General features: G+C 41.3%; 1 protein-coding gene across 1 annotated transcript in view; it reads left to right on the forward strand.

Moving 5' to 3' along the window:
• itpr3 (inositol 1,4,5-trisphosphate receptor, type 3) overlaps positions 1 to 24,246 on the forward strand; it is a 78,623-nt gene extending 54,377 nt beyond the window's left edge. Inside the window, exons 29-61 of the mRNA XM_012925316.3 lie at positions 444 to 518; positions 2,778 to 2,897; positions 3,309 to 3,431; positions 6,109 to 6,309; positions 6,404 to 6,519; positions 7,460 to 7,595; positions 7,681 to 7,806; positions 9,209 to 9,334; positions 9,417 to 9,537; positions 9,645 to 9,826; positions 9,921 to 10,069; positions 10,151 to 10,259; positions 10,724 to 10,817; positions 11,591 to 11,766; positions 12,195 to 12,351; positions 13,403 to 13,617; positions 13,876 to 14,076; positions 14,714 to 14,824; positions 15,187 to 15,282; positions 15,376 to 15,483; positions 15,580 to 15,663; positions 15,742 to 15,852; positions 16,365 to 16,557; positions 16,691 to 16,810; positions 16,956 to 17,125; positions 17,664 to 17,828; positions 17,916 to 18,105; positions 18,179 to 18,271; positions 19,930 to 20,048; positions 20,329 to 20,494; positions 20,586 to 20,746; positions 20,829 to 20,990; positions 21,618 to 24,246. Coding sequence (XP_012780770.1) covers positions 444 to 518; positions 2,778 to 2,897; positions 3,309 to 3,431; positions 6,109 to 6,309; positions 6,404 to 6,519; positions 7,460 to 7,595; positions 7,681 to 7,806; positions 9,209 to 9,334; positions 9,417 to 9,537; positions 9,645 to 9,826; positions 9,921 to 10,069; positions 10,151 to 10,259; positions 10,724 to 10,817; positions 11,591 to 11,766; positions 12,195 to 12,351; positions 13,403 to 13,617; positions 13,876 to 14,076; positions 14,714 to 14,824; positions 15,187 to 15,282; positions 15,376 to 15,483; positions 15,580 to 15,663; positions 15,742 to 15,852; positions 16,365 to 16,557; positions 16,691 to 16,810; positions 16,956 to 17,125; positions 17,664 to 17,828; positions 17,916 to 18,105; positions 18,179 to 18,271; positions 19,930 to 20,048; positions 20,329 to 20,494; positions 20,586 to 20,746; positions 20,829 to 20,990; positions 21,618 to 21,734 — 4,593 coding nt within the window. The 3' untranslated portion in view covers positions 21,735 to 24,246. The remainder of the gene's footprint in view (positions 1 to 443; positions 519 to 2,777; positions 2,898 to 3,308; positions 3,432 to 6,108; positions 6,310 to 6,403; positions 6,520 to 7,459; positions 7,596 to 7,680; positions 7,807 to 9,208; positions 9,335 to 9,416; positions 9,538 to 9,644; positions 9,827 to 9,920; positions 10,070 to 10,150; positions 10,260 to 10,723; positions 10,818 to 11,590; positions 11,767 to 12,194; positions 12,352 to 13,402; positions 13,618 to 13,875; positions 14,077 to 14,713; positions 14,825 to 15,186; positions 15,283 to 15,375; positions 15,484 to 15,579; positions 15,664 to 15,741; positions 15,853 to 16,364; positions 16,558 to 16,690; positions 16,811 to 16,955; positions 17,126 to 17,663; positions 17,829 to 17,915; positions 18,106 to 18,178; positions 18,272 to 19,929; positions 20,049 to 20,328; positions 20,495 to 20,585; positions 20,747 to 20,828; positions 20,991 to 21,617) is intronic.
• Positions 24,247 to 24,682: the final 436 nt, after the last annotated feature.

Consider the following 24,682-nt stretch of genomic DNA (forward strand, 5'->3'; position numbering starts at 1 on the left):
ATCCGCCCACACACTTATTCTACCCTGCTACCCATGTCTGTTTAGTGATATATTTGCTCCTTAACCTCTGGTAACCCATCTAGGATTAGGATTAGGATTGGGGTTAGGTTAACATCCACGCCTTTCTTTTAATGCGATTTGTGGCTATTTGGAGCACCCAAATCAAAACGATTATAAGGGAAACGGCTGCAATATGAGACTTTATTTGGAATATAATATCTTCTAGTTTCTTGAAGTTTGCCTTTTTAGCATGTGGCTAAAACAAAACCTAACACTAACCAAGCTGGTTTGCTAGTGAGCTGGTAAATGTTGAGGTTAACAAGTGAATCTGAATATTGACTAGGATCAGAAATGTAGTGTAAAGTCCTCAGCGAGGACACAATGAGTGTGGTGCCATACTCGGAGAGAACTGCATATGCTGTCTGACCCTCTGCATCCTGCAGGGGGCATCACAAGAGGCAACACCCAAGAAGGAGAAAGTGAAGGAGGGTAACGAGAACTACCAGAAAGTCAAAGAGGTGAGAGCGCCCGTTCGATAATGTTTCTTCAACACGTGATCAGTTTTTCTTTTTGATTTGTCTCTGTCTGTTGGGTTTTCTGGAACGTTCTTCCAAAAAATCATCTATTAACTAATCAACAAGGGCACAGCTGTGATGTATCTCTGTTGAAAACGTCCTGCACGTGGTGATCTTATCTCTTATCTCTCCAGCAATGGTGGTTTTTCTCTGCTCAGGATAATTCCATCATTATTCTCTCCTACTAGTTTCTCTGGTGAACAACACCTGCAGAATGTCACAAATGGAAACGAAGATGAAAATTAAAGGATAGATTTAAGTCCTTATTTGGTATAAAATTATATTCCAAATTCAACCAATCAAAACCTTCCTTCTGCTCTGGTAAATTTTAGCTTCCAAATGTTCGGTTGTTGCCACTATGACTTCAAATTATCTTGTATTTCTTCAGTGTTTTGAAAGAAATTAGGTTTGGTACAATTTCTTATCACGACCTTTATCAATGAATCACACTCTTTCCACATTGGAACGTCATTAATAATCAATATTTATGTGATTCATTATTTGTTTTATGTCTACAAAATCACAAAATGCTAATCTGATGATTCACTTAATATTTTATTAATTAAATGAACTAAAGTAAACTGAAATAACATCAGTTGGCTTTTTTGTGAGTAAGACTCATTTGTAGATGTGCTTAGTTTCTACAAGTCAAAGTTTTTAAAAATTCACAAGGTTATAGATTTTAATATAGCTTAAACATGATCTACGCACCTGCGCCACCTGAAAGTAAAACACACACATTTTTGAAAACACAGTATATTTAAAGAAATAGTAATGGGCCCATAATTGAGTCTTGGGGAAAACTGGCAGTATTATCCAAGTATGTCTTTAAATTAAACGCTCGGGAAACAATGAATGAATAAACATGCGTTTTATTCACAAATAAGATTCATTTTAGCATTTTCAGAAATGAAAAAATGTCTTATCACTTAGAATATGTGTGAAAAAGCCCTGAGCCCAACACGGCACCTACTCTAGTTGTTCTAAAGATAATTCTACAGACATTGTTTAAAAGTAATGAATGTGTTACATTGTGTGTGTTACGTAATGTATTTTATGTTAACATTTTTAGTGTGTAAAGAAAACTTTTTTTCCTAAATGTGGAATGGCTTTATGAAAGACTTTTTTACACAGTGCATACTTTCTTTGGGGGGAAAACTTTAATTGCTAAAAATGCAAATTAAACTCATTTCTTAGCATATACAGCCCATCAGAGATACTATCGTTAATTAAAACTAAGCTAAAATACACAGTGGGATACTTAGAGCTTAGAAAAAATGTACAAAAATATAATTGCAGGCTCTACAGTACCGTGCAACAGTCTTCAGCCAAACCTCATTATATTTTATTTTCATGGAGCCAGACTTGGAATTTTTTCAGTGCTTATTGTTTCAAAGGAGCTTGCAAAGAAAAGCGTCTGGACTTCTTTAAGTTGCTTGAAGACGTTTCACCTCTCATCCGAGAAGCTTCTTCAGTTCTAAGGTCAAATGGTGGAGAGTCCCAGATATAAACCCAGTGCTTATTGTTTAAGCTCAATGCTAACCTAAGAATCATTCAAGGATAAAAAAGACACCTAACTCAAGAGATAAACCTGTGTTGTGTCTCCACATAGCAGACAGCTTAGCAAAGAATCAATTGTAAAGTATAAACACAGTGCCAGTGCAGTAAAAGCATACCTGGATAGAAAAACACAATGGATTGACACCCCCACCCCCCTGGAGCCTGGACCTCAACATTATTGAAGCCGTGTGGGACGAAGAACGGAACAAAAAAAGCAGCCAACATCCGAAGAAGAGCTTCAGATGTCCTTCCAACAAGCCTAAGAATTATTCCTGAAGACTACTTTGTTGTTGTTGAAATGTTGAGAAAAATATTCAGGCTGTGTTGAAGAATGAAGGTGGTGATACCAAATACTGACTTTCAAGCTTGTTGTATACTGTATTTTCACATATATTTGCACATATTTCAATAAAACAGTGCACCTATTTCCCCTTTTACTAACAAAATATAAAAAATGAAGGGTGTCCTTGCACTCTGATATCTGTTTCACCCATGAAAATAACACTCATAAAAACAAACTGACATTGACACTAGAAAACTAAAATGAAATGAAGTATTTTAACCAATCAAAGTTAAACTGACCATCATCTGTCTAACTGCACATGACTCCACTGTTTGCCATCTTGCTCCTCCCCCCTGCAGATCCTGGAGAGGTTGAATAAGATGTGCAGCAGCGGAGTTTGGAAAAAGCAGCAGAGGCTGCTAAAAAACATGGGTGCTCATAAAGTGATGCTGGACCTGCTGCAGGTCTCCTACGACAAGGTAAGACAGGACACCCCAAATTAAAAGCACCTTGGCAGGCTTAATTAAGCAGGTCAATTCAAATAGTGCTGCACTTGAAGCCATGCAGCCTTATTTTAAATGACATTGAAATCTCACAGTGGAGTTTTTCATCAATAACTTATTACAGACGTTCTTTCTTTTTCCAGTCTTCTTTTCATTTTGAACTGTGGAGTAGTTATAATAATGTAATACTTATCAAACAGGCTGAGATTTGTTATTTAGCAGCCATTCATATTTATTGTAGTTAACTTTTGCCCCTGGTGTTCGTGGATTTCTTTCGTTCGATTAAAATATATGTATATATTCAAATAGTCTGGCTGTAGCCAGATTTGAGAGGAGAGTTCAGCTCAACCAAGACTAACCATTGTGTTTGTCTCTGTGTGTGTGCAGAATGATGTGAAGATGCAGGAGATCATCAAGTATACTCACCTGTTCCTGCAGAAGTTCTGTATGGGGAACCAAGAGAATCAGGCTCTGTTACACAAAAACCTAAACTTGTTTCTCAACCCGGGGGTAAGCTGCTTTACAAATGTGCAAAAGTTATACAAAATGCTTATTTAGTTCATAAATCTGAGTGGACGTTCAGTACGCTTTAAGGGTGGTTTTTTTTATGTGTGGTTACATGTTCAGACATCTTTGTGAGGACAGAAATTGTCATGCTACTACACCTGTGGGGACCAAGAGTCACTTATGGGGACAAAATGCCCGTCGCCAACGAGTTTGGAGGCATGTTTGAGACTCAAAATGTGGTTTTAGTGTGAGGGTTACAGCTAGGTTATGGTTAGGCTTAGGGTATCCGTTAGGCATTATGTCAATGACATGTCCTCACTAAGATATGAAAACGAGTGTGTGTGTGTGTGTGTTTCTTTTTCTTTAGGAATATGTCAAGTGAGAAAACAGTCTTACAGTTTTTTCTGATTGCTTAAGCACATTTTTTGTAACTATTGGCTAATTTTGCAAAACTCTTCACACAAATAAGAAAACCTGTCACCCAATAATCAAAACATTGTAGTTCTCTTGCAAAAGCAAACACAGCTGGATTAACTCTCCACACCTTCGTAAAAATGGTGTTTCCGTATCAAACAGTACACACAAGCCATCATCTACTAAGCACACAATGCGCCAACTGCACACTGATGGTATGAATACAAAACACATCTGGCTTTTGCTTTCTCTGTGCACAAGGTAGGCTATGTCAGTTTGAGCTCATACTTCTGTCATAGATCCATAAGCATAGAGGGATCCAAACTTCAAGTACTGGTGTTTATTCAAACACATCAAAACAAACACAAGTGTTTATTTCCAAGTATAGGATTATTTGCAGTCGCCATAATGACTATATGGGTTACTTGGTCTGCAGTGAACATGCTTCCTCTGCCCCAGCATCTGGTCATCTAGCAATTCTGTAAAGTAACAATTTCAGTATTTTTACATCAATGGTATTGGTGTGTTTCTCATTGGCATACGGCAGTGCTACAAATCTTTGTGCGAAGTGACTGTGCTAACCGATTCTCATTTCAAGATGTCCTTATGGTGCTTGCTACAGTGTAGCGGCTCGAGTTAGGCTGGACCCGTTGGCCAGCTACCCTCAGGGTCATTCCACGGTTGATTACATGGTCCACTATTGTAGATCTGATGTCATCAGCAATTCTATTTCTTACTCTTCCTGCCCTTCCTCTCCCCCCTCCTCATCTTCCTCTCCCCCCTCCTCGTCTTCCTCTTGCTCCTCCTTGTCCTTGTCGTCCTCTTCATCCTACTTCTTCCCCTCCACGTCCTCTTCCTCGGCCTCCTCTACTTCTCACTCTTTCTGCTCCCTCCATTGTACTCCGCACACACAGCTTACCTGGATTATAGTGCTTAGGCTGATTGCAAAGTGAACTAATTATCTAAAAAAGTTTTCACATGTGAAAGTGTGCCAGACAGTTGGCAAATTAGTGTTAATGATAGCCATACATGTGTATACTTTTGCTAGGAGTGTGTTGGAAATTTGATAATTGAGTGTTGTGCAGTGAATTGTGCCTACAGTTTTGCAAAGTGTGTGTTACAAAATTGCAAACTGAGTGCAAAGCAGTTTTTGTGCTTTTAGTTTTGCAAACTCAGTGAGTGGTTTTGCTATAAGTCTGAATAGTTTTAGAGATTGTGCTACAGGAATCACAGTTAGGGTTTAAGCATTCAGAAAAAACTGTAATATCTTATCTCCTGTCCCACACTCATAAGTTGAAATTTCTGACACTCGAGTCCAATTAGCCAATTACTTCCCTGTTTATATACCCAGCCTACATTTAGAGACACTCGTTGCCAGATTCTCTTTAAATGCAGTGTAGTCAAACCTTTCAGTTTTAGTTTTCTATCACTTTTAATTATCTTTACCTTTAATTTCTGTCAGCTCTGTGAAGCTAAATAAGCCAAAATCAGAACTCTTTTGTATAGTTGGATTTTCTTCTACATAAAACACCTGATCAAGTTACTTCTGTTTAAACGGCTTTCATTTATTTTACTTTAGCTAATCAACTTTTACTCGTTTAAAGAAAATGTCGGTTGTCTCTGGGTTTTTTAAAGTGATTTGAGTGGCTGGTAGAGAGAAACCTCTCTGACAACTCTAATGCTCGGTGTACTGAAGAGGACTTGAATGAAAATTAATCAGCTAGAGAAAGAATATCAGCCTCTTCCACGTCATGCATTTTTAATGTCGCTTTGCTATTTGGGCTGACTGGGACCTGATGAATGTAAAAACAAAGAATTACCAGATTTTGTTTTTTTTTACCTGATTTTTGTTTCTCAGAAAAATGAGAGCCACATACGAGGACACTCGTTTTAAATTTTGATAGTACAGTGGCAGTATGATGTCCTCATAAGTGGATATCAGGCCCTTGTAGAGCAAAATTTTATATTTTGGTCTAAATAACCCAAAATGTGATGTCCACATATGTGACGCCAGGTCCCAGGAGGTTTGTGATTAGAAACCATATTATAAACTATAAGCTGTTTTGTGGTTGGATGATGTCACAGGGACATAGTGACATAGTGAAAACAAATTCCCAACATTTTCCAACATTCAGGAGGCAGTTGGGGGGTTTTGTAATGAAAAAAAAGGTCAAAACTATTCTTATCTAAATAAATATCAGTGTTGATGTGACTGACCTGAAGTGAAACCTTTTTGATTTCCAAACTTTTCCTTGTTCATGTCCAGCTCCTGGAGGCGGAGACAGTGCAGCACATCTTCAGTAATAACTACCAACTGTGCAGCGAGATCTCTGAGAGCGTGCTGCATCACTTCATCCACTGCCTGGCAACGCACGGCCGCCATGTCCAGTACCTCAACTTCCTCCACACCATCATCAAGGCCGAGGGCAAGTACGTCAAGAAGTGTCAGGACATGATCATGACCGAGGTGAGGATGAGACGCACCGCTTCGCTTCTACTAAAACATCCACCCGTGTTTTCATGCTGATGTATTCAACTTTTCCTTTCATCTCTTCTTGTAGTTAACAAACGCCGGTGAGGACGTGGTCGTCTTTTACAACGACAAGAACTCGTTTAAAGTCATGCTGGAGCTGATGGCAGAGAGCAGGGAGGGCGTCAGTGAGACCAGCCCACTCAGGTAACCAAGGCAACGATGATGATGATGATGTTGAAATAATGAAAAAAAGCAGTTTTATTAATCCATCCATCGTCGTAAAACCTGATACTAACCATAACGCGGTCATTTAAAAAATGACAGGATTGTATTTTATTTGTTAAATGACTGAAAGCTTCGAGCTGGAGACAATAACAGGATAAAATGATCCTATAACAGGATATAAAAGGATCCAAACAGCATGTCGCTCTGCATGTTTAAGATTTTTTATGTCCTTCCTGATTCAATCAAAAAGGAATTTGTGTCTCCTCTGATCTTGAACCAGCTACTCAACATTGTATTAAATTTCTAAACATGTTTTCTTGAGAAGTTCTTGCAGTGATTGTGAACTTATAGTTATACAATTGTTCTAATGCACTATCTGACGTGATGGTGGCAGTGCTGTGTCACTGTTCTAATACCAAAACCCAGACACAATGATGCAGTGTGTCAGTATCGCTCTGGACGCGTGGCTGTATATTAAGCTACAGATGACGTCGAGGAGTTCATTTGTTTCATCAGTCAAATCGTTTAAAAGAAGAAGCAGAGCAGAAGTTTGTACCACCTTAACTCTGCTGCTATAAACACACAAGTCGTGGCTCTTCTGATGAGCCTTCAGCTGATGTGGCCACAGCTGCAAAACAGGAGACACGAGTCATGACTTGTTAAAATGGACTGAATGTTTATCAATCTTTAGTTTTTCCAGAATTGACAGATTTGGTTCTGGCAGATTTTGCCCTATAAGAAGTCACATCTGTTTTCAAGTATATATACGTGTGGGTGCATATATATTTTACTTGAGTCTAAATACTGTGTGGACAACAAAGTTTTTCAAGTTACCATCAGGTGCTTTTATTTCCCATCCCAAACATGCTGTCGTGTTTCCGTCTGAGACCTGAATGTGAAATAATTTCCCCCCCTGCAGGTATCACATCTCTCTGGTGGAGCTTCTGGCTGCTTGTGCAGAGGGGAAGAACGTGTACACGGAGATTAAATGCACCTCCCTGCTGCCCCTGGAGGATGTGGTCAGGGTGGTGACCCATGAGGACTGCATTACTGAGGTTCTCACCGCGTTTGTGTGGTTTAAGGTTTTTAAACTGCTTTGATTAAACCAGAAAGCTAACTCGACTTCCTGTGTGTCTCCAGGTGAAAATTGCCTATGTGAACTTTGTGAATCACTGCTATGTGGACACAGAGGTGGAGATGAAGGAAATCTACACATCCAACCACATCTGGAATCTGTTTGAGGACTTCACTGTGGACATGGCTCGGGTAGGAACAGCACCATAGTTTATCATCATAACTGGTAAACTATTGTAAATCTTTACCTCATTATTTAAAACTACACCCAGGTTTAACACAAGCCTCCAGCTTTGTAACATTATAGTTACAATAATGTGCAGAGTCTTTCTTTATATTTTGCTTCCACTGAGTTGGATTTGGGGGGGAAGTGGTCTTGAGCACTTGAGGCTTTTTTTGGACATTGGCAGATTTCTTTTCCTTTTTTTTGTTAAACCTCACCTAAAAGCCTCCTAATTCAACAGATGAACCAGTGCTGCCTTCACATAACAGACAATTTAATAAAGAACCAATTTGAAATTTAGTCTCTTTCGTCCAGTTCCTTTAGTTCAGGGGTGGGCATCTCCAGGCCTCGAGGGTTTAGATGTGTCCTTGATCCAACACAGCTGATTTAAATGGCTAAATGACCCCCTCAACATGTGCTGAAGTTCTCCAGAGGCCTGGTAATGAACTAATCATTTGATTCAGGTGTGTTGGCCCAGGGTGAGATCTAAAACCTGCAGGACACCAGCCCTTGAGGCCTGGAGTTTGCCACCCCTGGTTTAGTTGGATAACAGAGTTTGGCATAAAACATTTTTACACCAACAAGGTGTTACGTTCCCCTAAAAAGGTCCAGGGGTGAGGGAAAGTAACAAAAGGTGTCCAGGTTGAAAAAGGAGACAGGGAGGCAAAATAGTTAAATTAACAGGTTTATTAATGCTTCCATTAATAACTTACCTACAAGAGACGGACAAGCTGCTGTCACCTTTTAAAGAAAGAAAACAATAAACTGAAAGTATGCCAAAAACGGTTAGTACCAAAACACACTCCTCTCCACACAGCAGGGGCAATCCACCTCCAAACACACACACACACACACGGCAGGACAACATACATTGTATGGAAAACCATACATTTCACACCTGAGCCTCAACTCTCGCGGCCCGGTACTGGTCCGAGGCCCGGGGGTTGGGGACCGCTGGGTTATATGATTGTTGGGTTTTTCTCTGTATGTGTTACTGTAGGGTCTACCTTAAAATATAAAGCACCTTGAAGCGACAGTTGTTGTGATTTGGCGCTGTGTAAATAAAATTGAATTGACACACCCACACAAGGTCAATTTCAGGAGGAGGCCCTGCTAGGATGTAAGACAAGGTGATTCCCAAAGGGCTATTAGCTTAAAACTTGGCCTATACCAGCATTGTGTGGGGAGTATCCTTAAAAAATATCTGAGGAATTTGAAGAATAGGAGGTCAAAAAAGTGACAAGCCTAAAAAAACTATCTACAGCAGAACAACAGGTAAACAGTTTCTGAGAGTCATATCCATAAGAAAGTAGACAAAAAACAACCTGACGTGACATGGTGCTGATGTTCCGGGTTTTTCCCTCTCTGCAGGTCTGTAATAAACGAGAAAAGCGTCTTTCTGATCCCGTTCTGGAGAAATACATCATCGGCGTGGTTTTTGACACCATCAACGCCTTCTTCAGCTCCCCTTTCTCTGAAAACAGCACTTCTCTGCAGGTGAAGGAAATGCTTCACCTTGGTGATATAAAACTGTTTAGGTGTGGTTCCAGTTAGTTGATTGCTTCTCTGTCCCTGTCAGACTCATCACACCATCGTGACTCAGCTGCTTCAGTCGTCTGTCAGGCTGCTGGACTGTCCCTGGTTGCAGCAGCAGCACAGAGGGCAGGTGGAGGCATGCATCAAGACGCTGGCTGTGACAGGTAACAAACCTGGCACCGCATTACGTCTCAGCCATGAATGATTCCCATGGTTTTCTCTCACATTCCCACTTAAAAAAGGGTGACTAAGTCTTGTGAATTTTGTCCAGCTAAGAGTCGCTCCATCTCTGTGCCTTTGGAACTGGAGGCTCAGATCAACACCATGCTGTCCACGTCAGCTTTGAACTCTTTGTCGCGCTCCAATCCAAACTACAAATCCTCCTCCCGCCTCACCCGCCCTAGCGCTCCTACCAACCCCTGGGACTACAAGAACATCATCGAGAAGCTGCAGGTGCACAAGGGCACACCGAAAAAAAGACTTTTCTTTATTTACATTAACTTGCAGTAAACTGTATTTAACCTTGTTCCCTCTGTATCTTCCTCAGGACATCATAAACACTCTGGAGGAGCGTCTGAAGCCACTGGTGAACGCTGAGCTTTCGGTGTTGGTGGATGTCCTCCATCAGCCGGAGCTGCTGTTCCCTGAAGGAACCGACATCCGACAGCGCTGTGAGTCCGGAGGATTCATTTCCAAGTAGGTCATCTGAGTGTAAAGCATGCTTGAGCACTGACACTAGAGGGATGAGGGGAATTATGATGTCCGTGTGCTGACCAGGTTGATCCAGCACACCAAGGCGCTGATGTCTTCAGAGGAGAAGCTGTGCATCAAAGTCCTAAAGACTCTGCAGGAGATGCTCATCAGGACTCTGGACTTTGATGAAAAGGTGAGTTAATAGTAGCTGGACTACCACAATCAGCCTGTTTAACTTAAATCAAAACCATTATAATCACGGTCGAACAACAAAGGCAGGTCCTTGAGAAATACAGTATATTTAAAGAAAACCACAGTGTTGTTGTGGTCATTCTTCTTTGGTGGTTTTGTAGCTTCCAGTGGTCCTTTTGCAGTTTTTCCATATTTATGCTTATTTCATTTGAGACAGTTTGTCTGGAATGGGACCACAACCCAAACACTCCCCTTTCGCTGAATCATCTTCACCTGTTCGTGTTTGCGTTCCCCACCCTCTCTCGTCTTTTCCCCATTCTTCAGCCTCTCTGCCAGGCCTTGTTGCTGCCACTGATCATGAATGAAGCCTTCCCCAAACTGAAATCTCTGGCTTATTTCTTGGTTTTGTTTCAGTTAAATGTAACAGGATGGAGACTGAATGGACTTTCTGTTGATTTGTTTCAGGGACTAGTGCTGCGGAAAGTTTTACTGCAAAACTACTTGTTTCCAAACAAGAAGACCAACCAGAAGAATGACTTAGCTGAACTTGGAGTTCCAGGTAAACTGCTTCATACAAACACTGTTCAGAGGAAATAATAAACACTGCTCAAATAAAATGCAGGAGACATTTGATCATAACAGTATAACATAGTCAGATAAGTTCAGGAATGTCATTGTGTTCAGTGAAGCACAAAACATCCGAAATCCGTTTCACCTGCTTTGTTAAATTCAATTGTAGACTGGACACGAACCCAAAAAGAGGATGACTTTGCAGGTGGTGGCTTCATTTCTCTGTCTTTATCCTTCCTTACTGATCTTTCTCTAGTGCTGCTTTTTGCTGGTGTCTTTGCTGCACAGGTAGTCCAGCTCCTTTGTGATGACGCATCCATATTTGACATTGATAGGTTTGTTGTCTCATGTATATCCTTGGAGGGTGGCAATAACCTCCATGTGCGGGCCAGCAGTATTCTGACTGCTGTTGGATACCAGGACGAAATCCTCAGACCCACCCATCATGTTTATGTTGCTGTAGCGGACCCTGGGTTAAAGGCTTTTGGTGTGTTTATATAGTTACTAAGAAGGAATTGAATTCCCCAGACTTGGATTTAATTTGTAACCTGTTGGAAGTTATGTGTCGGTGCGTTCAGTGTTGCTAATTAGAACCACTGAGCTCACTGATCCAAGTCTGGGGGGAGATTCCCCAGGACACCATTTATTTAACATGATTTACGTAACACAATAATAGCAATCTAATGTGTTTATGATGCTATAATCTATATTGTCTGTGCACAAGCTGCTATATTATGCTGTATTTTTCTTTCTGTGAGTTAGGCGGTGAACAGGAGCGGGACTGGGCGGCAGTGGCAGCAATCCAGTGTCGTCTGGATCGTGAAGGAGGAACGAAGCTGTTCACAGATCTGGTGATGAGCACCAAGAATGATAAGATCTTCCAGGAGAGCATCCAACTGGCCATCTGTCTGCTGGAGGGAGGAAACACTGAGATACAGGTAGCAGACAGGAGAAGTTTCTTTGCTCATTTAAGTCACTGTTATGAAATTACAGAGCCAAGTCCGTTCTAAAAGCACAGGAAAAACCAAATAATACATCAAACGTGTAAAAACAATAGATCTGAGACAAGAATGGTCACTTTTTTTTGAATAGTGTAGATTAGTTTTCTCCAACATAGCTGATCCAGAGATCGCAGGATGTGGTACTGGCAATGGGACCGTTTTAATGAAAGAAGTTGGTTCTTGGTTAGACGTGGTTGTACGCTGGGTTTAGTTTTGACCATCTTTTATATATTGTTTTAAAACAAAGACTGCTTCAGAGCTGGTTTTGATTCATTTTAGGCATGGTTTTAGGCTGGGATGGTTTTCAAGCTTGTTTTTGGTCCCGTGTTAAACTGGTGTGTTGACTCTGTCCACTTCTGATGCAGAACTCCTTCTACAAACTGATGATGGGGGACAACAAGTCAGAGAAGTTCTTTAAAGTGTTTAATGACAGAATGAAAGAAGCTCAGGCCGACATTAAAGCAACGGTTTCTGTTAATGTTGGAGAGATGACGCACAAGGCCAACGAGAAGCTGGAGAACGGTGAGAGTCATCTGAAAATAGTTTAGGAGGACACATCTGTGCAATCCGATTATTCTATAGTTTCAATGTACGTCCATATTTAGGGTTCCTTAGATTTATTTGAGGATGATATGATCAAACCCCATTTTGTAACCAATAGTTTGGCATCACTCACTGGAACTTTGATCAGGTTTAGACATTTGATATAATGTTTTAAATGGTTAATTAACAAACAATTATGTATTATGTCTGTGAAGGTTCTCAGTCATCCAGGTCATCGTAGTCTAAGGAGCTTGGGAAGAAAAGCGTCTGGACTTCTTTAAGTTGCTTGAAAACGTTTCACCTCTCATCCGAGAAGCTTCTTCACTTCTAGTGTCAAATGGTGGAGAGTCCCAGATTTAAGCCTAGTGGGAGTGACCCACCAAGAGGGTCAAAGGACCCCCTGATGATCCTCTACCTAATCACATGAGCCAAGGTGTGAAAGCGGGTGTGGGTCACAATCAGCCAGAGTTTTGGGTGAGCTCATTGTGTAACCTGGCCCCACCTTATCATGTGATTTCCTGAGGTCAGATGGCCCAGGATGTGAGTGGGCGTTAAGGCGTCTGGGAAGGATCTCAAAACTGGATTATAGATGGCAGAGAGTTGGTGTCATAAGCCCCGCCTCTGTTCAAAGATGGTCGCTCACAGTGGACATAGATGGCTTCTTTCACTCCTCTTTCAAACCATCTGTCCTCTCTGTCCAAAATGTGAACATTGGCATCCTCAAAAGAGTGTCCTTTATCCTTAAGATGCAGATGGACTGCTGAGTCTTGTCCCGTGGAGGTGTCTCTTCTATATTGTGCCATGCGCTTGTGAAGTGGCTGTTTGGTCTCTCCATCGTTTGACCCTAAAACTGAAGAAGCTTCTCGGATGAGAGGTGCAACATCTTCAAGAAACTTAAAGAAGTCCAGACGCTTTTCTTTCCAAGCTCCTTAGACAGTTATGTATTATGCACCTTTGTGAAGGGAAAAATAAGACTCTGAAAAGGTTTGAGTTCCGAAAGATGTTTGTAATAATATTTTATGGTTTAAAGGTGGCTCCACCACAATGGGTGTACTTCCGGGTACAGGGGGTCATCCACTGTTGGTACCAGGGGCGCCCATTGCCCCAGGCACCTCCACCCTGCCAGCTCAACCTATTGAAGAACAGAAGGAGGTGGAGACAGAGATGGGACCAGCTGTTACCATCATGAAGCCGATCTTGAGGTTCCTACAGCTGCTTTGTGAGAACCACAACAACGACCTACAGGTCAGTTCCTGCTAACTACTGAACAGTGTTGAGCCTTTTTTACAGATTGTATAGCATTAAACATGTGACAAAAAGTTAATATCTACTACCTATATTTTAGAGACAAGTTGGATGTTTTTCTCTCCACTTTAGGCGGGTCTTTTAGCACCGTCTGTTAGAGGCCAGTACAGGAAGTAAAGCTGTTTGTCCCAGCATCTTCTTCATGTGAGCACACATACAGAAAATGTAAGGCTCAAGTTTGTGACTTTATGTTTCCAGAACTTCCTGCGTTGTCAGAATAACAAAGCCAACTACAACCTTGTGTGTGAGACACTTCAGTTCCTGGACATCATGTGTGGTAGTACGACGGGTGGCCTGGGCCTGCTGGGCTTGTACATCAATGAATCAAATGTCCACCTCATCATTCAGTCCCTGGAAACACTTACAGAGTACTGCCAAGGACCCTGCCAAGAGAACCAGGTACATGAGAACAACAGGGTGGAAACAATGGTTTCTACTTTTCTTTGACCGTACAGGTTCCAAGGTGGTGCAGCGGTTAACGCTGCAGCATCACTGTAAGAAGGCTGTAGGTTCAAACCTGCAGCTGGAAGTTGAGTGTTCTCACTCTGCTTGTGTGGATTTCCTTCCTCCAACAGTCCACAGACATGCTTGTTAGGTTAACTGTCCCTCGTCAGTAGTGATGCATTTGCGGTAAAGCAGATGATTACATTATTAACATTCATGGGGTAACTGCTCACTAAGGAGTGGCCAGTGGTCTCCATTTCCTAGTCTGGGCAGATTGATATAGCTGCATGTGACACAAAGCCAGTGGTTGGTAATGCAAGACGATACTTACTACTAGAAATATGAGAAAGTCGCTTTGTTCAGTGCTATTGGTAATGTCTGCTACCAGACAAGAAAGGTACATCCATTGAAAAAGAAACTGGCACCAGCACCCTGAAAACGTGGGCTCAAAAGGCACCAAAGAACCACGAGTGCCAGCACAACAGATGAAGAGACCTGATGTTATCCTCTAGTTTTTAATTTTCCAGACGTTCTCAAGGTGTCCTTTGTTTACTGCACTGTCTTACACAGACATTTGTTTTCTGTGTTTCAGACATGTATCGTGACCCACGAGTCCAACGGCATCGACATCATAACGGCTCTGATCCTGAATGACATCAGTCCTCTATGTCGCTATCGGATGGAGATGGTGCTGCAGCTGAAGGTAAAATGGAGTCGCCTCTTTCATTTAGACAGAGTTCAGTGTAGCGACACCATAGTGGCAAAAGTGCAGAAATCTTTCTTATTTTCATATTTCTGTGCATTAAAAGAATCACAGGAAATCTAACACTGCTTGAAATGTAATTATGTTTAAACATGTCATCTGGGGCGCAGTGTCGGAGGTGATCAAATGTAACCAAACACCATCATTTATCTCTCACTCTTTTAGGTTAATGTGTGGGTTTGTTTCCAGGTTTTTAAGTCAGCATTTCCACAAATATCATTCCTGTCTGTGTAAAGATAGAAGTCATTGTCTCTAGTACTTGACAAACGGTTCAGTCCATTTGTTTGACTGCTGCTCGACAGGACAATGCCTCCAAGCTGCTGTTGGCTCTTATGGAGAGTCGTCACGACAGCGAGAACGCAGAGAGGATTCTGCTGAACCTGCGGCCACGAGAGCTGGTCAGACCCTGAACCACATGTCCATAAAGCAGCTGTTAAAGATCTTATTGAAAAGCAAGAAAAATCTAAGTGTGTACATGTCCACTCTGCCAGGTGGAGGTGATAAAGAAGGCCTACAACCAGGAGAGCGAATGTGAAGATGTGGAGGTGGAAGTTTCTCCTCGGGAGGTGGGGCACAACATCTACATCCTGGCTCAGCAGGTGACTAAACTCAATTTCCTATTGGCTATCTGGAAGAGCTCATGATATTTTGTGGTTGGTTAGGGTCAAAATAAAGTTCTTGATGTGTTTTTGCAGCTGGCGAGACACAACAAAGTCCTTCACAACCTCCTAAAACCTCAAAAGAACAATAAAGAGGGAGAGGAGGGCATTTCCTCAATGGTAAACATCCATCCATCCATCCATGTCAAGTTGTAATCATCTAAAACTGACACCATGCTGCTGTTTGTGTGTCTGCAGCTGAACCTGAACAACCGACCTCTGTCCCAGATGTTGAAGTCCTCAGCTCCAGCTCCTGTGGTGGAGCAGGACCCGCTGGAGTACTACGAGCAGCTCACTTCACAGATAGAGGTATTACTACTATTAAAATAAAGATCTTTATCCTGAGCCATTGATCCTATAATACTTTGTGGTTTGGTTATCAAATAGCACAAAATGGCATTTGATCGTTTGGGTAAAACGTAACTTTTTCAAATTGTTTATTTAACAAGCATCTCTGTTCCTCGGTTACACAACTCAGTCCTGGTCTGAGTCACAACAATCTAAGCAGAGATGCTCCCCCCTCGTTCCAGCCACCACCAGGAAGTAGAATTCATAGTTCAGTCACTGACCATATGCTTTATGGCAAGACAGCAGTAGGCCCGGGTTCGAGTCCGACCTGTGGCCCTTTGCTACATGTCTTCCTCTCTCTTTCCTGTCTGTCTACACCATCCATAACCCAAAAAGGGCAAAAGAAACCCCGTAAATTCTGAAAATGTGCTTTCTTTGAGTTTGTCAACTTCATCTCTACATTTTAGAGAGGATCGAGCTTTTATCATCTGTGTAGAAGACGTTGTCTAAACTACGTATCTGTCTGTGCCCAGATTGTTCGCGATGACCGCAGCATGGAGCAGATTGTGTTTCCCGTTCATCCCATCTGTGAGTTTCTGACAGAGGAGTCAAAGATCAGGGTGTTCAACACCACTGAGCTGGACGAGCAGGGATCCAAAGTCACACATTTCTTCGAGCAAACATCCTTCCTGCATGGAGAAATGGAGTGGCAGAAGAAGCTGAGGAGTGAGTACACACACTCAGTGTGATCTGTAAAGGCTTCATTCGTGTGAGCCAGGTGCTCACATCAATTCTACTTTTGCTCAACATATAAAAACCCAACAGCGTGTTCAGGCTCAACATGTATGTGTTTGTGCAGGTATGCCAGTGTTGTACTGGTTCTCCAGAAGGATGACTCTGTGGGGAACAATCTCCTTTAAACTTGCCCTCTTCATCAACCTCATCATCGCTTTCTTCTACCCCTACGACTCCGGACAAGGTACTACTGCAAGTACTGATAGATCTGAAAATACGACTAAACACACGAACACTGTCATTTTATTTTTGTCATCATCTGTAGAAAGTGTGGAGGACTGGTCGAGGTGAGGATGTGGCACTTAAAACGATGCTCTTCTCCTCTGTAGGTGCAATCGACGACTCTCTGTTGTTGATGCTGTTCTGGGTCCTGACCGGTCTCTCCGTCCTGGGTTTGTTCTCTCAGCGTTCTCTCACGCCGTTCACCGTCGCTCTGATTCTCAGGTCCATCTACCACCTAGGCATTGGCAACACGCTAATAGTGCTGGGAACACTTAATGTGAGAAAACACCACATTACACATCTGCACCCTGGGTGTGATTAGCTTAGCATGGCTTGGTACCCGTTTTAAATATTTAAACTCTTGATTCACAGTTTACATTTCTAGGTTTTATTCAGAGTTGATGAAGATTTTTTCTTTTTTAAAATCAAAATGACGATTTCATGTTTTTTTAGTTAAGTTTGGTGATCAGTGAACTGGTCAGTTAAAAAATATAAACTGTGAAGACACTGAATACACTTATCAGATGTGACTGTGACTAAAAGGAAAATATTCTCCTGTTCTTTTTGAGCTCTAGATTTGAATTGTGGTTTTAGAGTAGAACATTCTAGATCAGAGGTGTCAAATATGTGGCCTGAGGGCCGGAATCAGGCCTTGTTTTACTATTAAAGGCCAGTCTGGGCAATGAGCTAGCAGAACTTTTCTGCTTTTCTTACAATTATTTCTTACAATTGGCCAGCGTCCTTTTACATCTCTTTGGTAACAACACCTCCAGCCTGATTATCCACTGTGCTGTCCATGTTTTGTCCATTTCCAGCTCATCAATAAAGTGGTGTTTGTGGTGAGTTTTGTGGGAAACAACGGCACATTTATTATGGGGTACAAAGCCATGGTGATGGATGTGGAGTTCCTCTATCACCTGGCATACGTCCTGACGTCCACACTGGGACTCTTCGTTCACGAGCTCTTCTACAGCATCCTGGTAAACAGCACACACAGTGACCTGTCAGGTGTTTGTGCTGTTTGTGGTAGGAAGGGAAATCTAAGTGTCTGTGTTCATTTCGGGCAGCTTTTTGACCTGATCTACAGGGAGGAGACCCTGTTAAATGTGATAAACAGCGTGACGCGTAACGGGCGCTCCATCCTGCTCACGGCACTGCTCGCTCTCATCCTTGTGTACCTCTTCTCCATTGTGGGCTTCCTCTTCCTGAAGGAGGACTTCATTATGGAGGTCGACCCGCTGGCACAGATTGCTGCAGGTAAATTCACAGCTGTTAAAATTAACCCTCATACCAAAACCTTAATCGGTACTAGTTACTGTCTCCTGTTCAGCTTCTCAAAATAGTGAAGCCTCTCAGGATTTCCTCAAGTCGTGCTCTGCAGACGGAGTCAGCTGCACTGCAGAGACCAACACTGAAGAGGAAGGTAAGAGACAGACACATCACTAGATGGTTACTGACAGTAGTCAGTTTTTGCAACATGTATTAGAAAACAACTCGTTCAGCTAACTAAAATAGATACAATTATCCAATTTCCACCACTTACTGGAGTCCAAGTATAGACAGGGAGCTAAATAACTATATAACAGTTTAAAATGGTGTTTATCCACAGATACAAATACAAAAATATGTTTTGGAGCTGTTAAACGGTAAATGGGCTGGTTCTTATATGGCGCTTATTTTACTCTACTGGAGCACTCAAAGTTTCGTAAAGCTGGTGAGGATGCAATACCAGCGTTAAGATGCATTAAGTCATCGTGTGGTTTGGATTTGAGGAGGATGTAGAACAAAATGGGGTAAATTGCAAAACATGCTGAAAAGTCATCCATGCAAAATTAAGACTGTTTTAAACTCTGCATGTGAACATCTCCCCTCGCCAAAGCTATCGGCGAGACAAACGGAGGAAAATGGTTAAGGTTACTTTAATTATAGCCTTAGGTAAATTTGCTTTACAGAAAAATGATAGCATGGGGTTAGTGGCACGTGCAAGTCTGATTCCATGTTAATGCTTATCGAATGTGAAGCATATTTGTAGCTGGTTCAGTGAAATTTGGTCGAAGTGTGATGAAACTTGCAGTTCTGGAATCTGTGAGATCTCAGCTTTTAGACACCGTGCCGTTTGTTTGGTTACATGAAGTCAAGTGAGTTCATGGCTTTGTCATTTGTGTTATTCATATTTCACGTTACTTTACTGCTCGTTTAATTGTTTGTTGTTTTGGCTGTTTGGTGGTTGTAGAAATGGTGTTTATGAGCTTTTAGATCAGATTCTGAGGTTTTCGTGGTGATATTTATATAAAAACCTTGACTTCAGGGAGGGTATCACGATATCCCAAAAAATATTGCAATATTAGATTTTCCTCATGTCGCCCAGCCCTAGTGGAAGCCACCATGAAACTGACAACAACCTGGCTAAACATCAATATCAGCTGCATATAAGCTAACATTGTGCTAGCTAATTTTAGCTGAGTGTTCAAAACTAAAAAAATGAAATGAAATAAAATAAAAATCACACTTTCCCACTCAAAACTCTTAGAAGATTATATTTTCACATCATACAAAAAGTTACTCAGAAAGTGTCAGAGACCAACAATGTTAGATCCACTTCAAGAGCAGCCAGCTAACAACAGCTAACAGGGGCAGATAGCGCTTAAATCTTCAACATATCCTCAATAACTCACGTAGTATCGCTGTCATTGGTCAGAAGTGAGCTTCACTCACTTACAGACTCGTATCACAAAGTTTTTAAAGGCTGGAGTAAATGTGGATGCTTCTTATGCGGTATTGACAGCTGAGGTAAACAGAGCACTGACAGCCTCTAAAAAGGAATCTCTGGGCTGGATACAGATCCACTCCAAACAGTAGTAGAAATATGCCAGGAAGGCAGTTATGGTTTAAATACTAAGTTTAATATTTTTGTTTGTGCTATAACAGCCACCATAGCTGGGATTATACACTTTGATTCGGAGCGGTAGAAAAACAGAACTAGTGGTGAAAGGTTTTACACACCATAACTTTACATTTATACCGACTTTGTATTTGATCATTGTTAAATGTCCTTGATGAGTCTTTGTGTGTGTGTTTCAGAGGTGCCGGACTCTGAGCGAGCATGCGACACTCTGTTGATGTGTATCGTTACTGTGCTGAACCACGGACTGAGGAATGGAGGGGGAGTGGGAGACGTCCTCCGCAAACCATCTAAGAATGTACGAGACAGTTTTTACCTGAATGCTGCTCTCCGATAACAAAATGCACAGCCTACATCTTTGGCTTTTATCTGACGTTTTCTTTATCATGTGGAAATATTCTGCCACAGAAGGGTGCAGTTTGGTTTTTAAATTTGCTGTTACTAAAAAAATGATCTTAAACTGCAGGACTATAAATGCTAGCTGCTCTGAAGATGAAGTTTTAAAATAGATAAAAGATCATCAGGTAAGAAGTTAGTGCAGAGTGAAGGCTAAATTCCTTTCCCGGGTCTGTGTTCAGGAGCCACTGTTTCCCGCTCGAGTTGTGTATGACCTGCTGTTCTACTTCATCGTCATCATCATCGTCCTCAACTTGATCTTCGGTGTCATCATCGACACGTTCGCAGACTTGAGGAGTGAGAAGCAGAAGAAGGAAGAAATTCTGAAAACAACATGTTTCATTTGCGGTTTGTAGACGTTCTTCACACTGTGACTAACAAACCAATCAGCTAACAGTAGATTTGTTGAAGGAGCTTGGTCTTCTTTGTTCTGCTGCAGGCCTCGAGAGAGACAAGTTTGACAATAAGACGGTGTCTTTCGAAGAGCACATCAAACTGGAGCACAATATCTGGAACTACCTCTACTTTATCGTTTTGGTGCGCGAGAAAAACAAGACGGACTACACAGGACCGGAGAGCTACGTGGCTCACATGATCAAGGTGGGAAACGTTAAAGAAAGAAAAGTGACATGGCTGCGATTTCAGGTTCACAAATAAACTGCTTCTTCTTCTGCTGCTTCAGAACAACAACCTGGACTGGTTTCCACGGATGCAGGCCATGTCACTGGTGGTAACAGACAGCGATGGCGAGCAAAACGAGATGAGGCAGTTACAGGACAAACTGGTATCAACCATGAAGGTGGTCACAACCCTGACCGCCCAGCTGACGGAGCTCAAAGAGCAGGTATTTGCACACAAAGGGACAGATGCACTGACAATAACAAAGTTGACTTTGATTTGACAAATTTCAGCTCGCTTTAACTTTTTTAAGCTAATGAATCTGTTTATAATTACTTTCATCAGCCAAGGCTAACTGGTTACCAGTCGGGTCAGCTACACGAGTTTGGATGAAATAGTCAATCATATGCAATCATTACCAAACATGGGGTATGTTTTCCATCTTAAGTTATGTTACAGCTACCTCAGACAATCAAAAAGTCCCCGATAGGTCAAAATATTAGGGTTAACATGTGAAAAATATTCTGCCCCACGACATGCTGGAAGATCCTAACACTGCAGCCCAAATCAAGTAAATGCTGACTATACTTTTGTTCATTCATTAAAAGCAGAAATTCATCCAGAATCAGCAGCTGATCTTTCAACTGCTTTCACAGTTAGCAGGACAACATTTTTAATGCACCACATTGGTGGCACCATAACTGAGGAGCAAAGCTCTAATCACAGCAGCACACATAAACACACTGAATCACAGCTTGGGTGGCGTTTAGTGACTCTGTGTGTGTGTGTGTGTGTGTGTGTGTGTGTGTGTGTGTGTGTGTGTGTGTGTGTGTGTGTGCGCGCGCGCGCGCAGATGACGGAGCAGAGGAAGAGGAGGCAGAGGATGGGCTTTGTCGACGTCCAGGGCGGAGCGAGCGGTGCGGTGCCTCCCAGCGCCGCAGGAGGAAACCATCAGATCTACAAAACATAAAGACACTCGACACATTGGCACACAGACGGATTTGATGTTCACTACATGGTCATCTCTAGATCTGTAAGCCATCCAGCTGGACTGATGGACACAAAGACAGAAACACTAGAACAGCTGAAGCACCTGAAGCTTTCACACAGTTTCATAGCGGCAAATATCCAACAGATTAACGTTCTGATTGTCAGCAGATTGCTGGTTGACAATAATAATCGGAATAGCTGATCTGACTCTCTTAAACCTACAGCTTCTTCCCTGCTCAGGTCACAGGACAAATTTAGCCCTAAATTTTCCCATTCCAGGTGTTCTTCACGGCCCAGGTTAAAATAAAGCAGCTGTGGTTTTCTTTGTGCAGCAGAAGTTTGTGGATTCTTTCCACCTGGTCAATTTTAAATTAAGTGTATTTTATTAAGCTTACTTCTTGTGGAAACAGCACGTATTAAAGGTTTATGGCTTCAGGTGAAAAATACATGTGTAAAAGAAATTAGCCAGCACATGGCTATTTTATTTATGCAGTGCATTGCACAGCATGTCCAAAAATAATTCCTAAAGTAATTCCTTGTTTGCTAAACTAACACGAAGCTGTCTGAAAACAGCCCACAAGTAAGTTCAGACAGAAAAACACAGCTAAACTGTTTTAAATCAGATCTGGAACCTTTCACAACCAGGGTGAGAAGAAAAGCCCTAACGTGAGTGTAAGACCCGGCAAAAACCCCATAATAGTATTATTATTATTAATCATATTCATCTCAATGAAAACATTAGGGATGGTTATCATTTTTCAACACATTAATTAAAAAAATGTAATAATAAAAATGTATGTTTGGCGCGCTGATACTACCAGAGGTAGCTGTAATGCACTAAAATCATTGCCAGCAACAACCAAACAACAAAAGTAGAAGAAAAAGTGAGTGGCTAACCAATGTTTGACCAATAAAATGAAGCGAGATTAAAATGAGCCTCTGCTGCACAAACAGGGAAACACAAAGCCAAAGATGGACGCAGCTGTCAAAAGTCTTGTTCAGCTCTTATTCAAAGAAATATTGATATAATAACTGGCTAGCACGTGAGTCTAAGGAGCTTGGAGAGAAAAGTGTCTGGACTTCTTTATTTGTCTTGAAGACGTTTCACCTCTCATCCAAGAAGCGTCTTCAGTTCTGAGGTCAAATGGTGGAGAGTCCCAGATTTTTAAGCTCTTAGCTTTTGAGGTGAAACATGTAACTTCAAGTAACTTAAAGAAGTCCAGACGCTTTTCCCTCCAAGCTCCTTAGACTACGATGACCTGGATGACTGAGAACCTTCACAGATATAGCTAGCACAAGTCTGCCACAGTTATACAAGTCATTTCAGATCAGTGTGGGCTGGGTGACTGTCTTAAAAATAAAATATGAAACACAAGGCGATTACGCTCTGACACAAACATCTGGAGACAGAATAGTTCATTCCTGTTAGGCTTCAAGTCTTCCTGAAGGTCGCGGGTAACTTGTAAATTCTCAAGCCTCTGTAGATGACGACAAAAAAAGAAAAAAACATGTAGGCACGTGGACATCTGTGAACCTCTCGCTCGCCCGCTCATGAAAAACTTCCATTGATCAGACCCAAGTGTACCCACAGATGCACAAACTATAACACACAAATGTCCACATCACGTACCTGGTTTGAAGAAATGTTTGACTTTCCAGACGACTGTACTTAGAAATGTCTAATTTATCATCTAGCTGTTTAGTTTTTAATATTTCAGAAATCTGCTCATTAATGAGCACACAAGAAATAAGCTGTAGATGCCGGCATCCACACAGTAGGGGGCGCTGTAGGAAGCAGTTTGTGCATTTTGTGTCACATCTTTGGGTTTTTAAGATGCAGTCAGACAAAAATGGGAGCGTCATGGTGCAGCTGGAAAACCTCAGTTTCTTTTCTTTTTTTTTTTTGCTTCTTTTTATCTAAACAGAAAATGAGTTCAATTTAAATTATTACTTAGACAGAATGTTTGATGGCTTTAGTGATAAAGAGAAAGAGCAAAAAGACCAAACTTCCTGTTTTGGGGTGAGCTCAAGCTTCTACCAAGTTTAATAAAAACTGCTAATGTGTGCAAATGTGTGTTTGTAAAACTAACCTTCAACTCACTTTAATAACTTTAAGAAAATGTAAATAGAAAGAAACATGCAGCTTGTGTTTGCCAATTTCATTTGTGCTTCTGTTTGTAAAGCGAGCTGAACACAGATGTGTGTTTTTGTTTCTTTAAATTGTACATCTGGGAAACTTGTAGGATTTAAGGTTTGTGTGAGATCAGACAGAAGCTATGGTTTGTTTTTCTTTAACGCTGTAACAGATGCTGGATGATGGATTTATGAGTAAAAATGTCATTTAGCTTTTTCATTGAGAAACAGACGAGTGAGAAGTATGAAGACGAAAATCCACGTTTTCTCACGTTTACATTGAATAAACTGTATTTAATGCAAACGATTCAGTTTTAGATTTAAAATGCAAATATTAAAGTTAAATGGTTTCACTTTAAGTTTGGGTCTCTGGGTCATAATTCTTATTACTCCAGCTGCTATTTTGAAAACTGTTTGGAGAACAAGAAGACAAATCTGAAAGGACTCACAGATAATCCTGAAGGGAAACGAAAACTCCGTCAGTTCTTTTCAACAGTCAGTTGAAAATGCACAAAACTAAAAAGATCTGACAATGTCAACGATAAAGAAAAAGAAAAAACATATTTCGACCCATCAGATGCAAAAGAATGACACCATCAGCATTCTGAAAAATATAATTTCATTAAATGTAAACTGTTAAAGACTGTGATTCAGAGAATTTTTTAATTCACATACAGGAAATAAAGGAAAACCTTTCACAGCACGGTGTGCAACAACCTGTGTGATGACGAGCGACTGAAGATGAACGCGGGAGAAAAAATGGGAAACTAATTTTAGCTTTTGTTTTTGTTAAGG

This window comes from Maylandia zebra, linkage group LG20 (assembly GCF_041146795.1).
Source record: "Maylandia zebra isolate NMK-2024a linkage group LG20, Mzebra_GT3a, whole genome shotgun sequence".
NCBI classification, from domain to species: domain Eukaryota; kingdom Metazoa; phylum Chordata; class Actinopteri; order Cichliformes; family Cichlidae; genus Maylandia; species Maylandia zebra.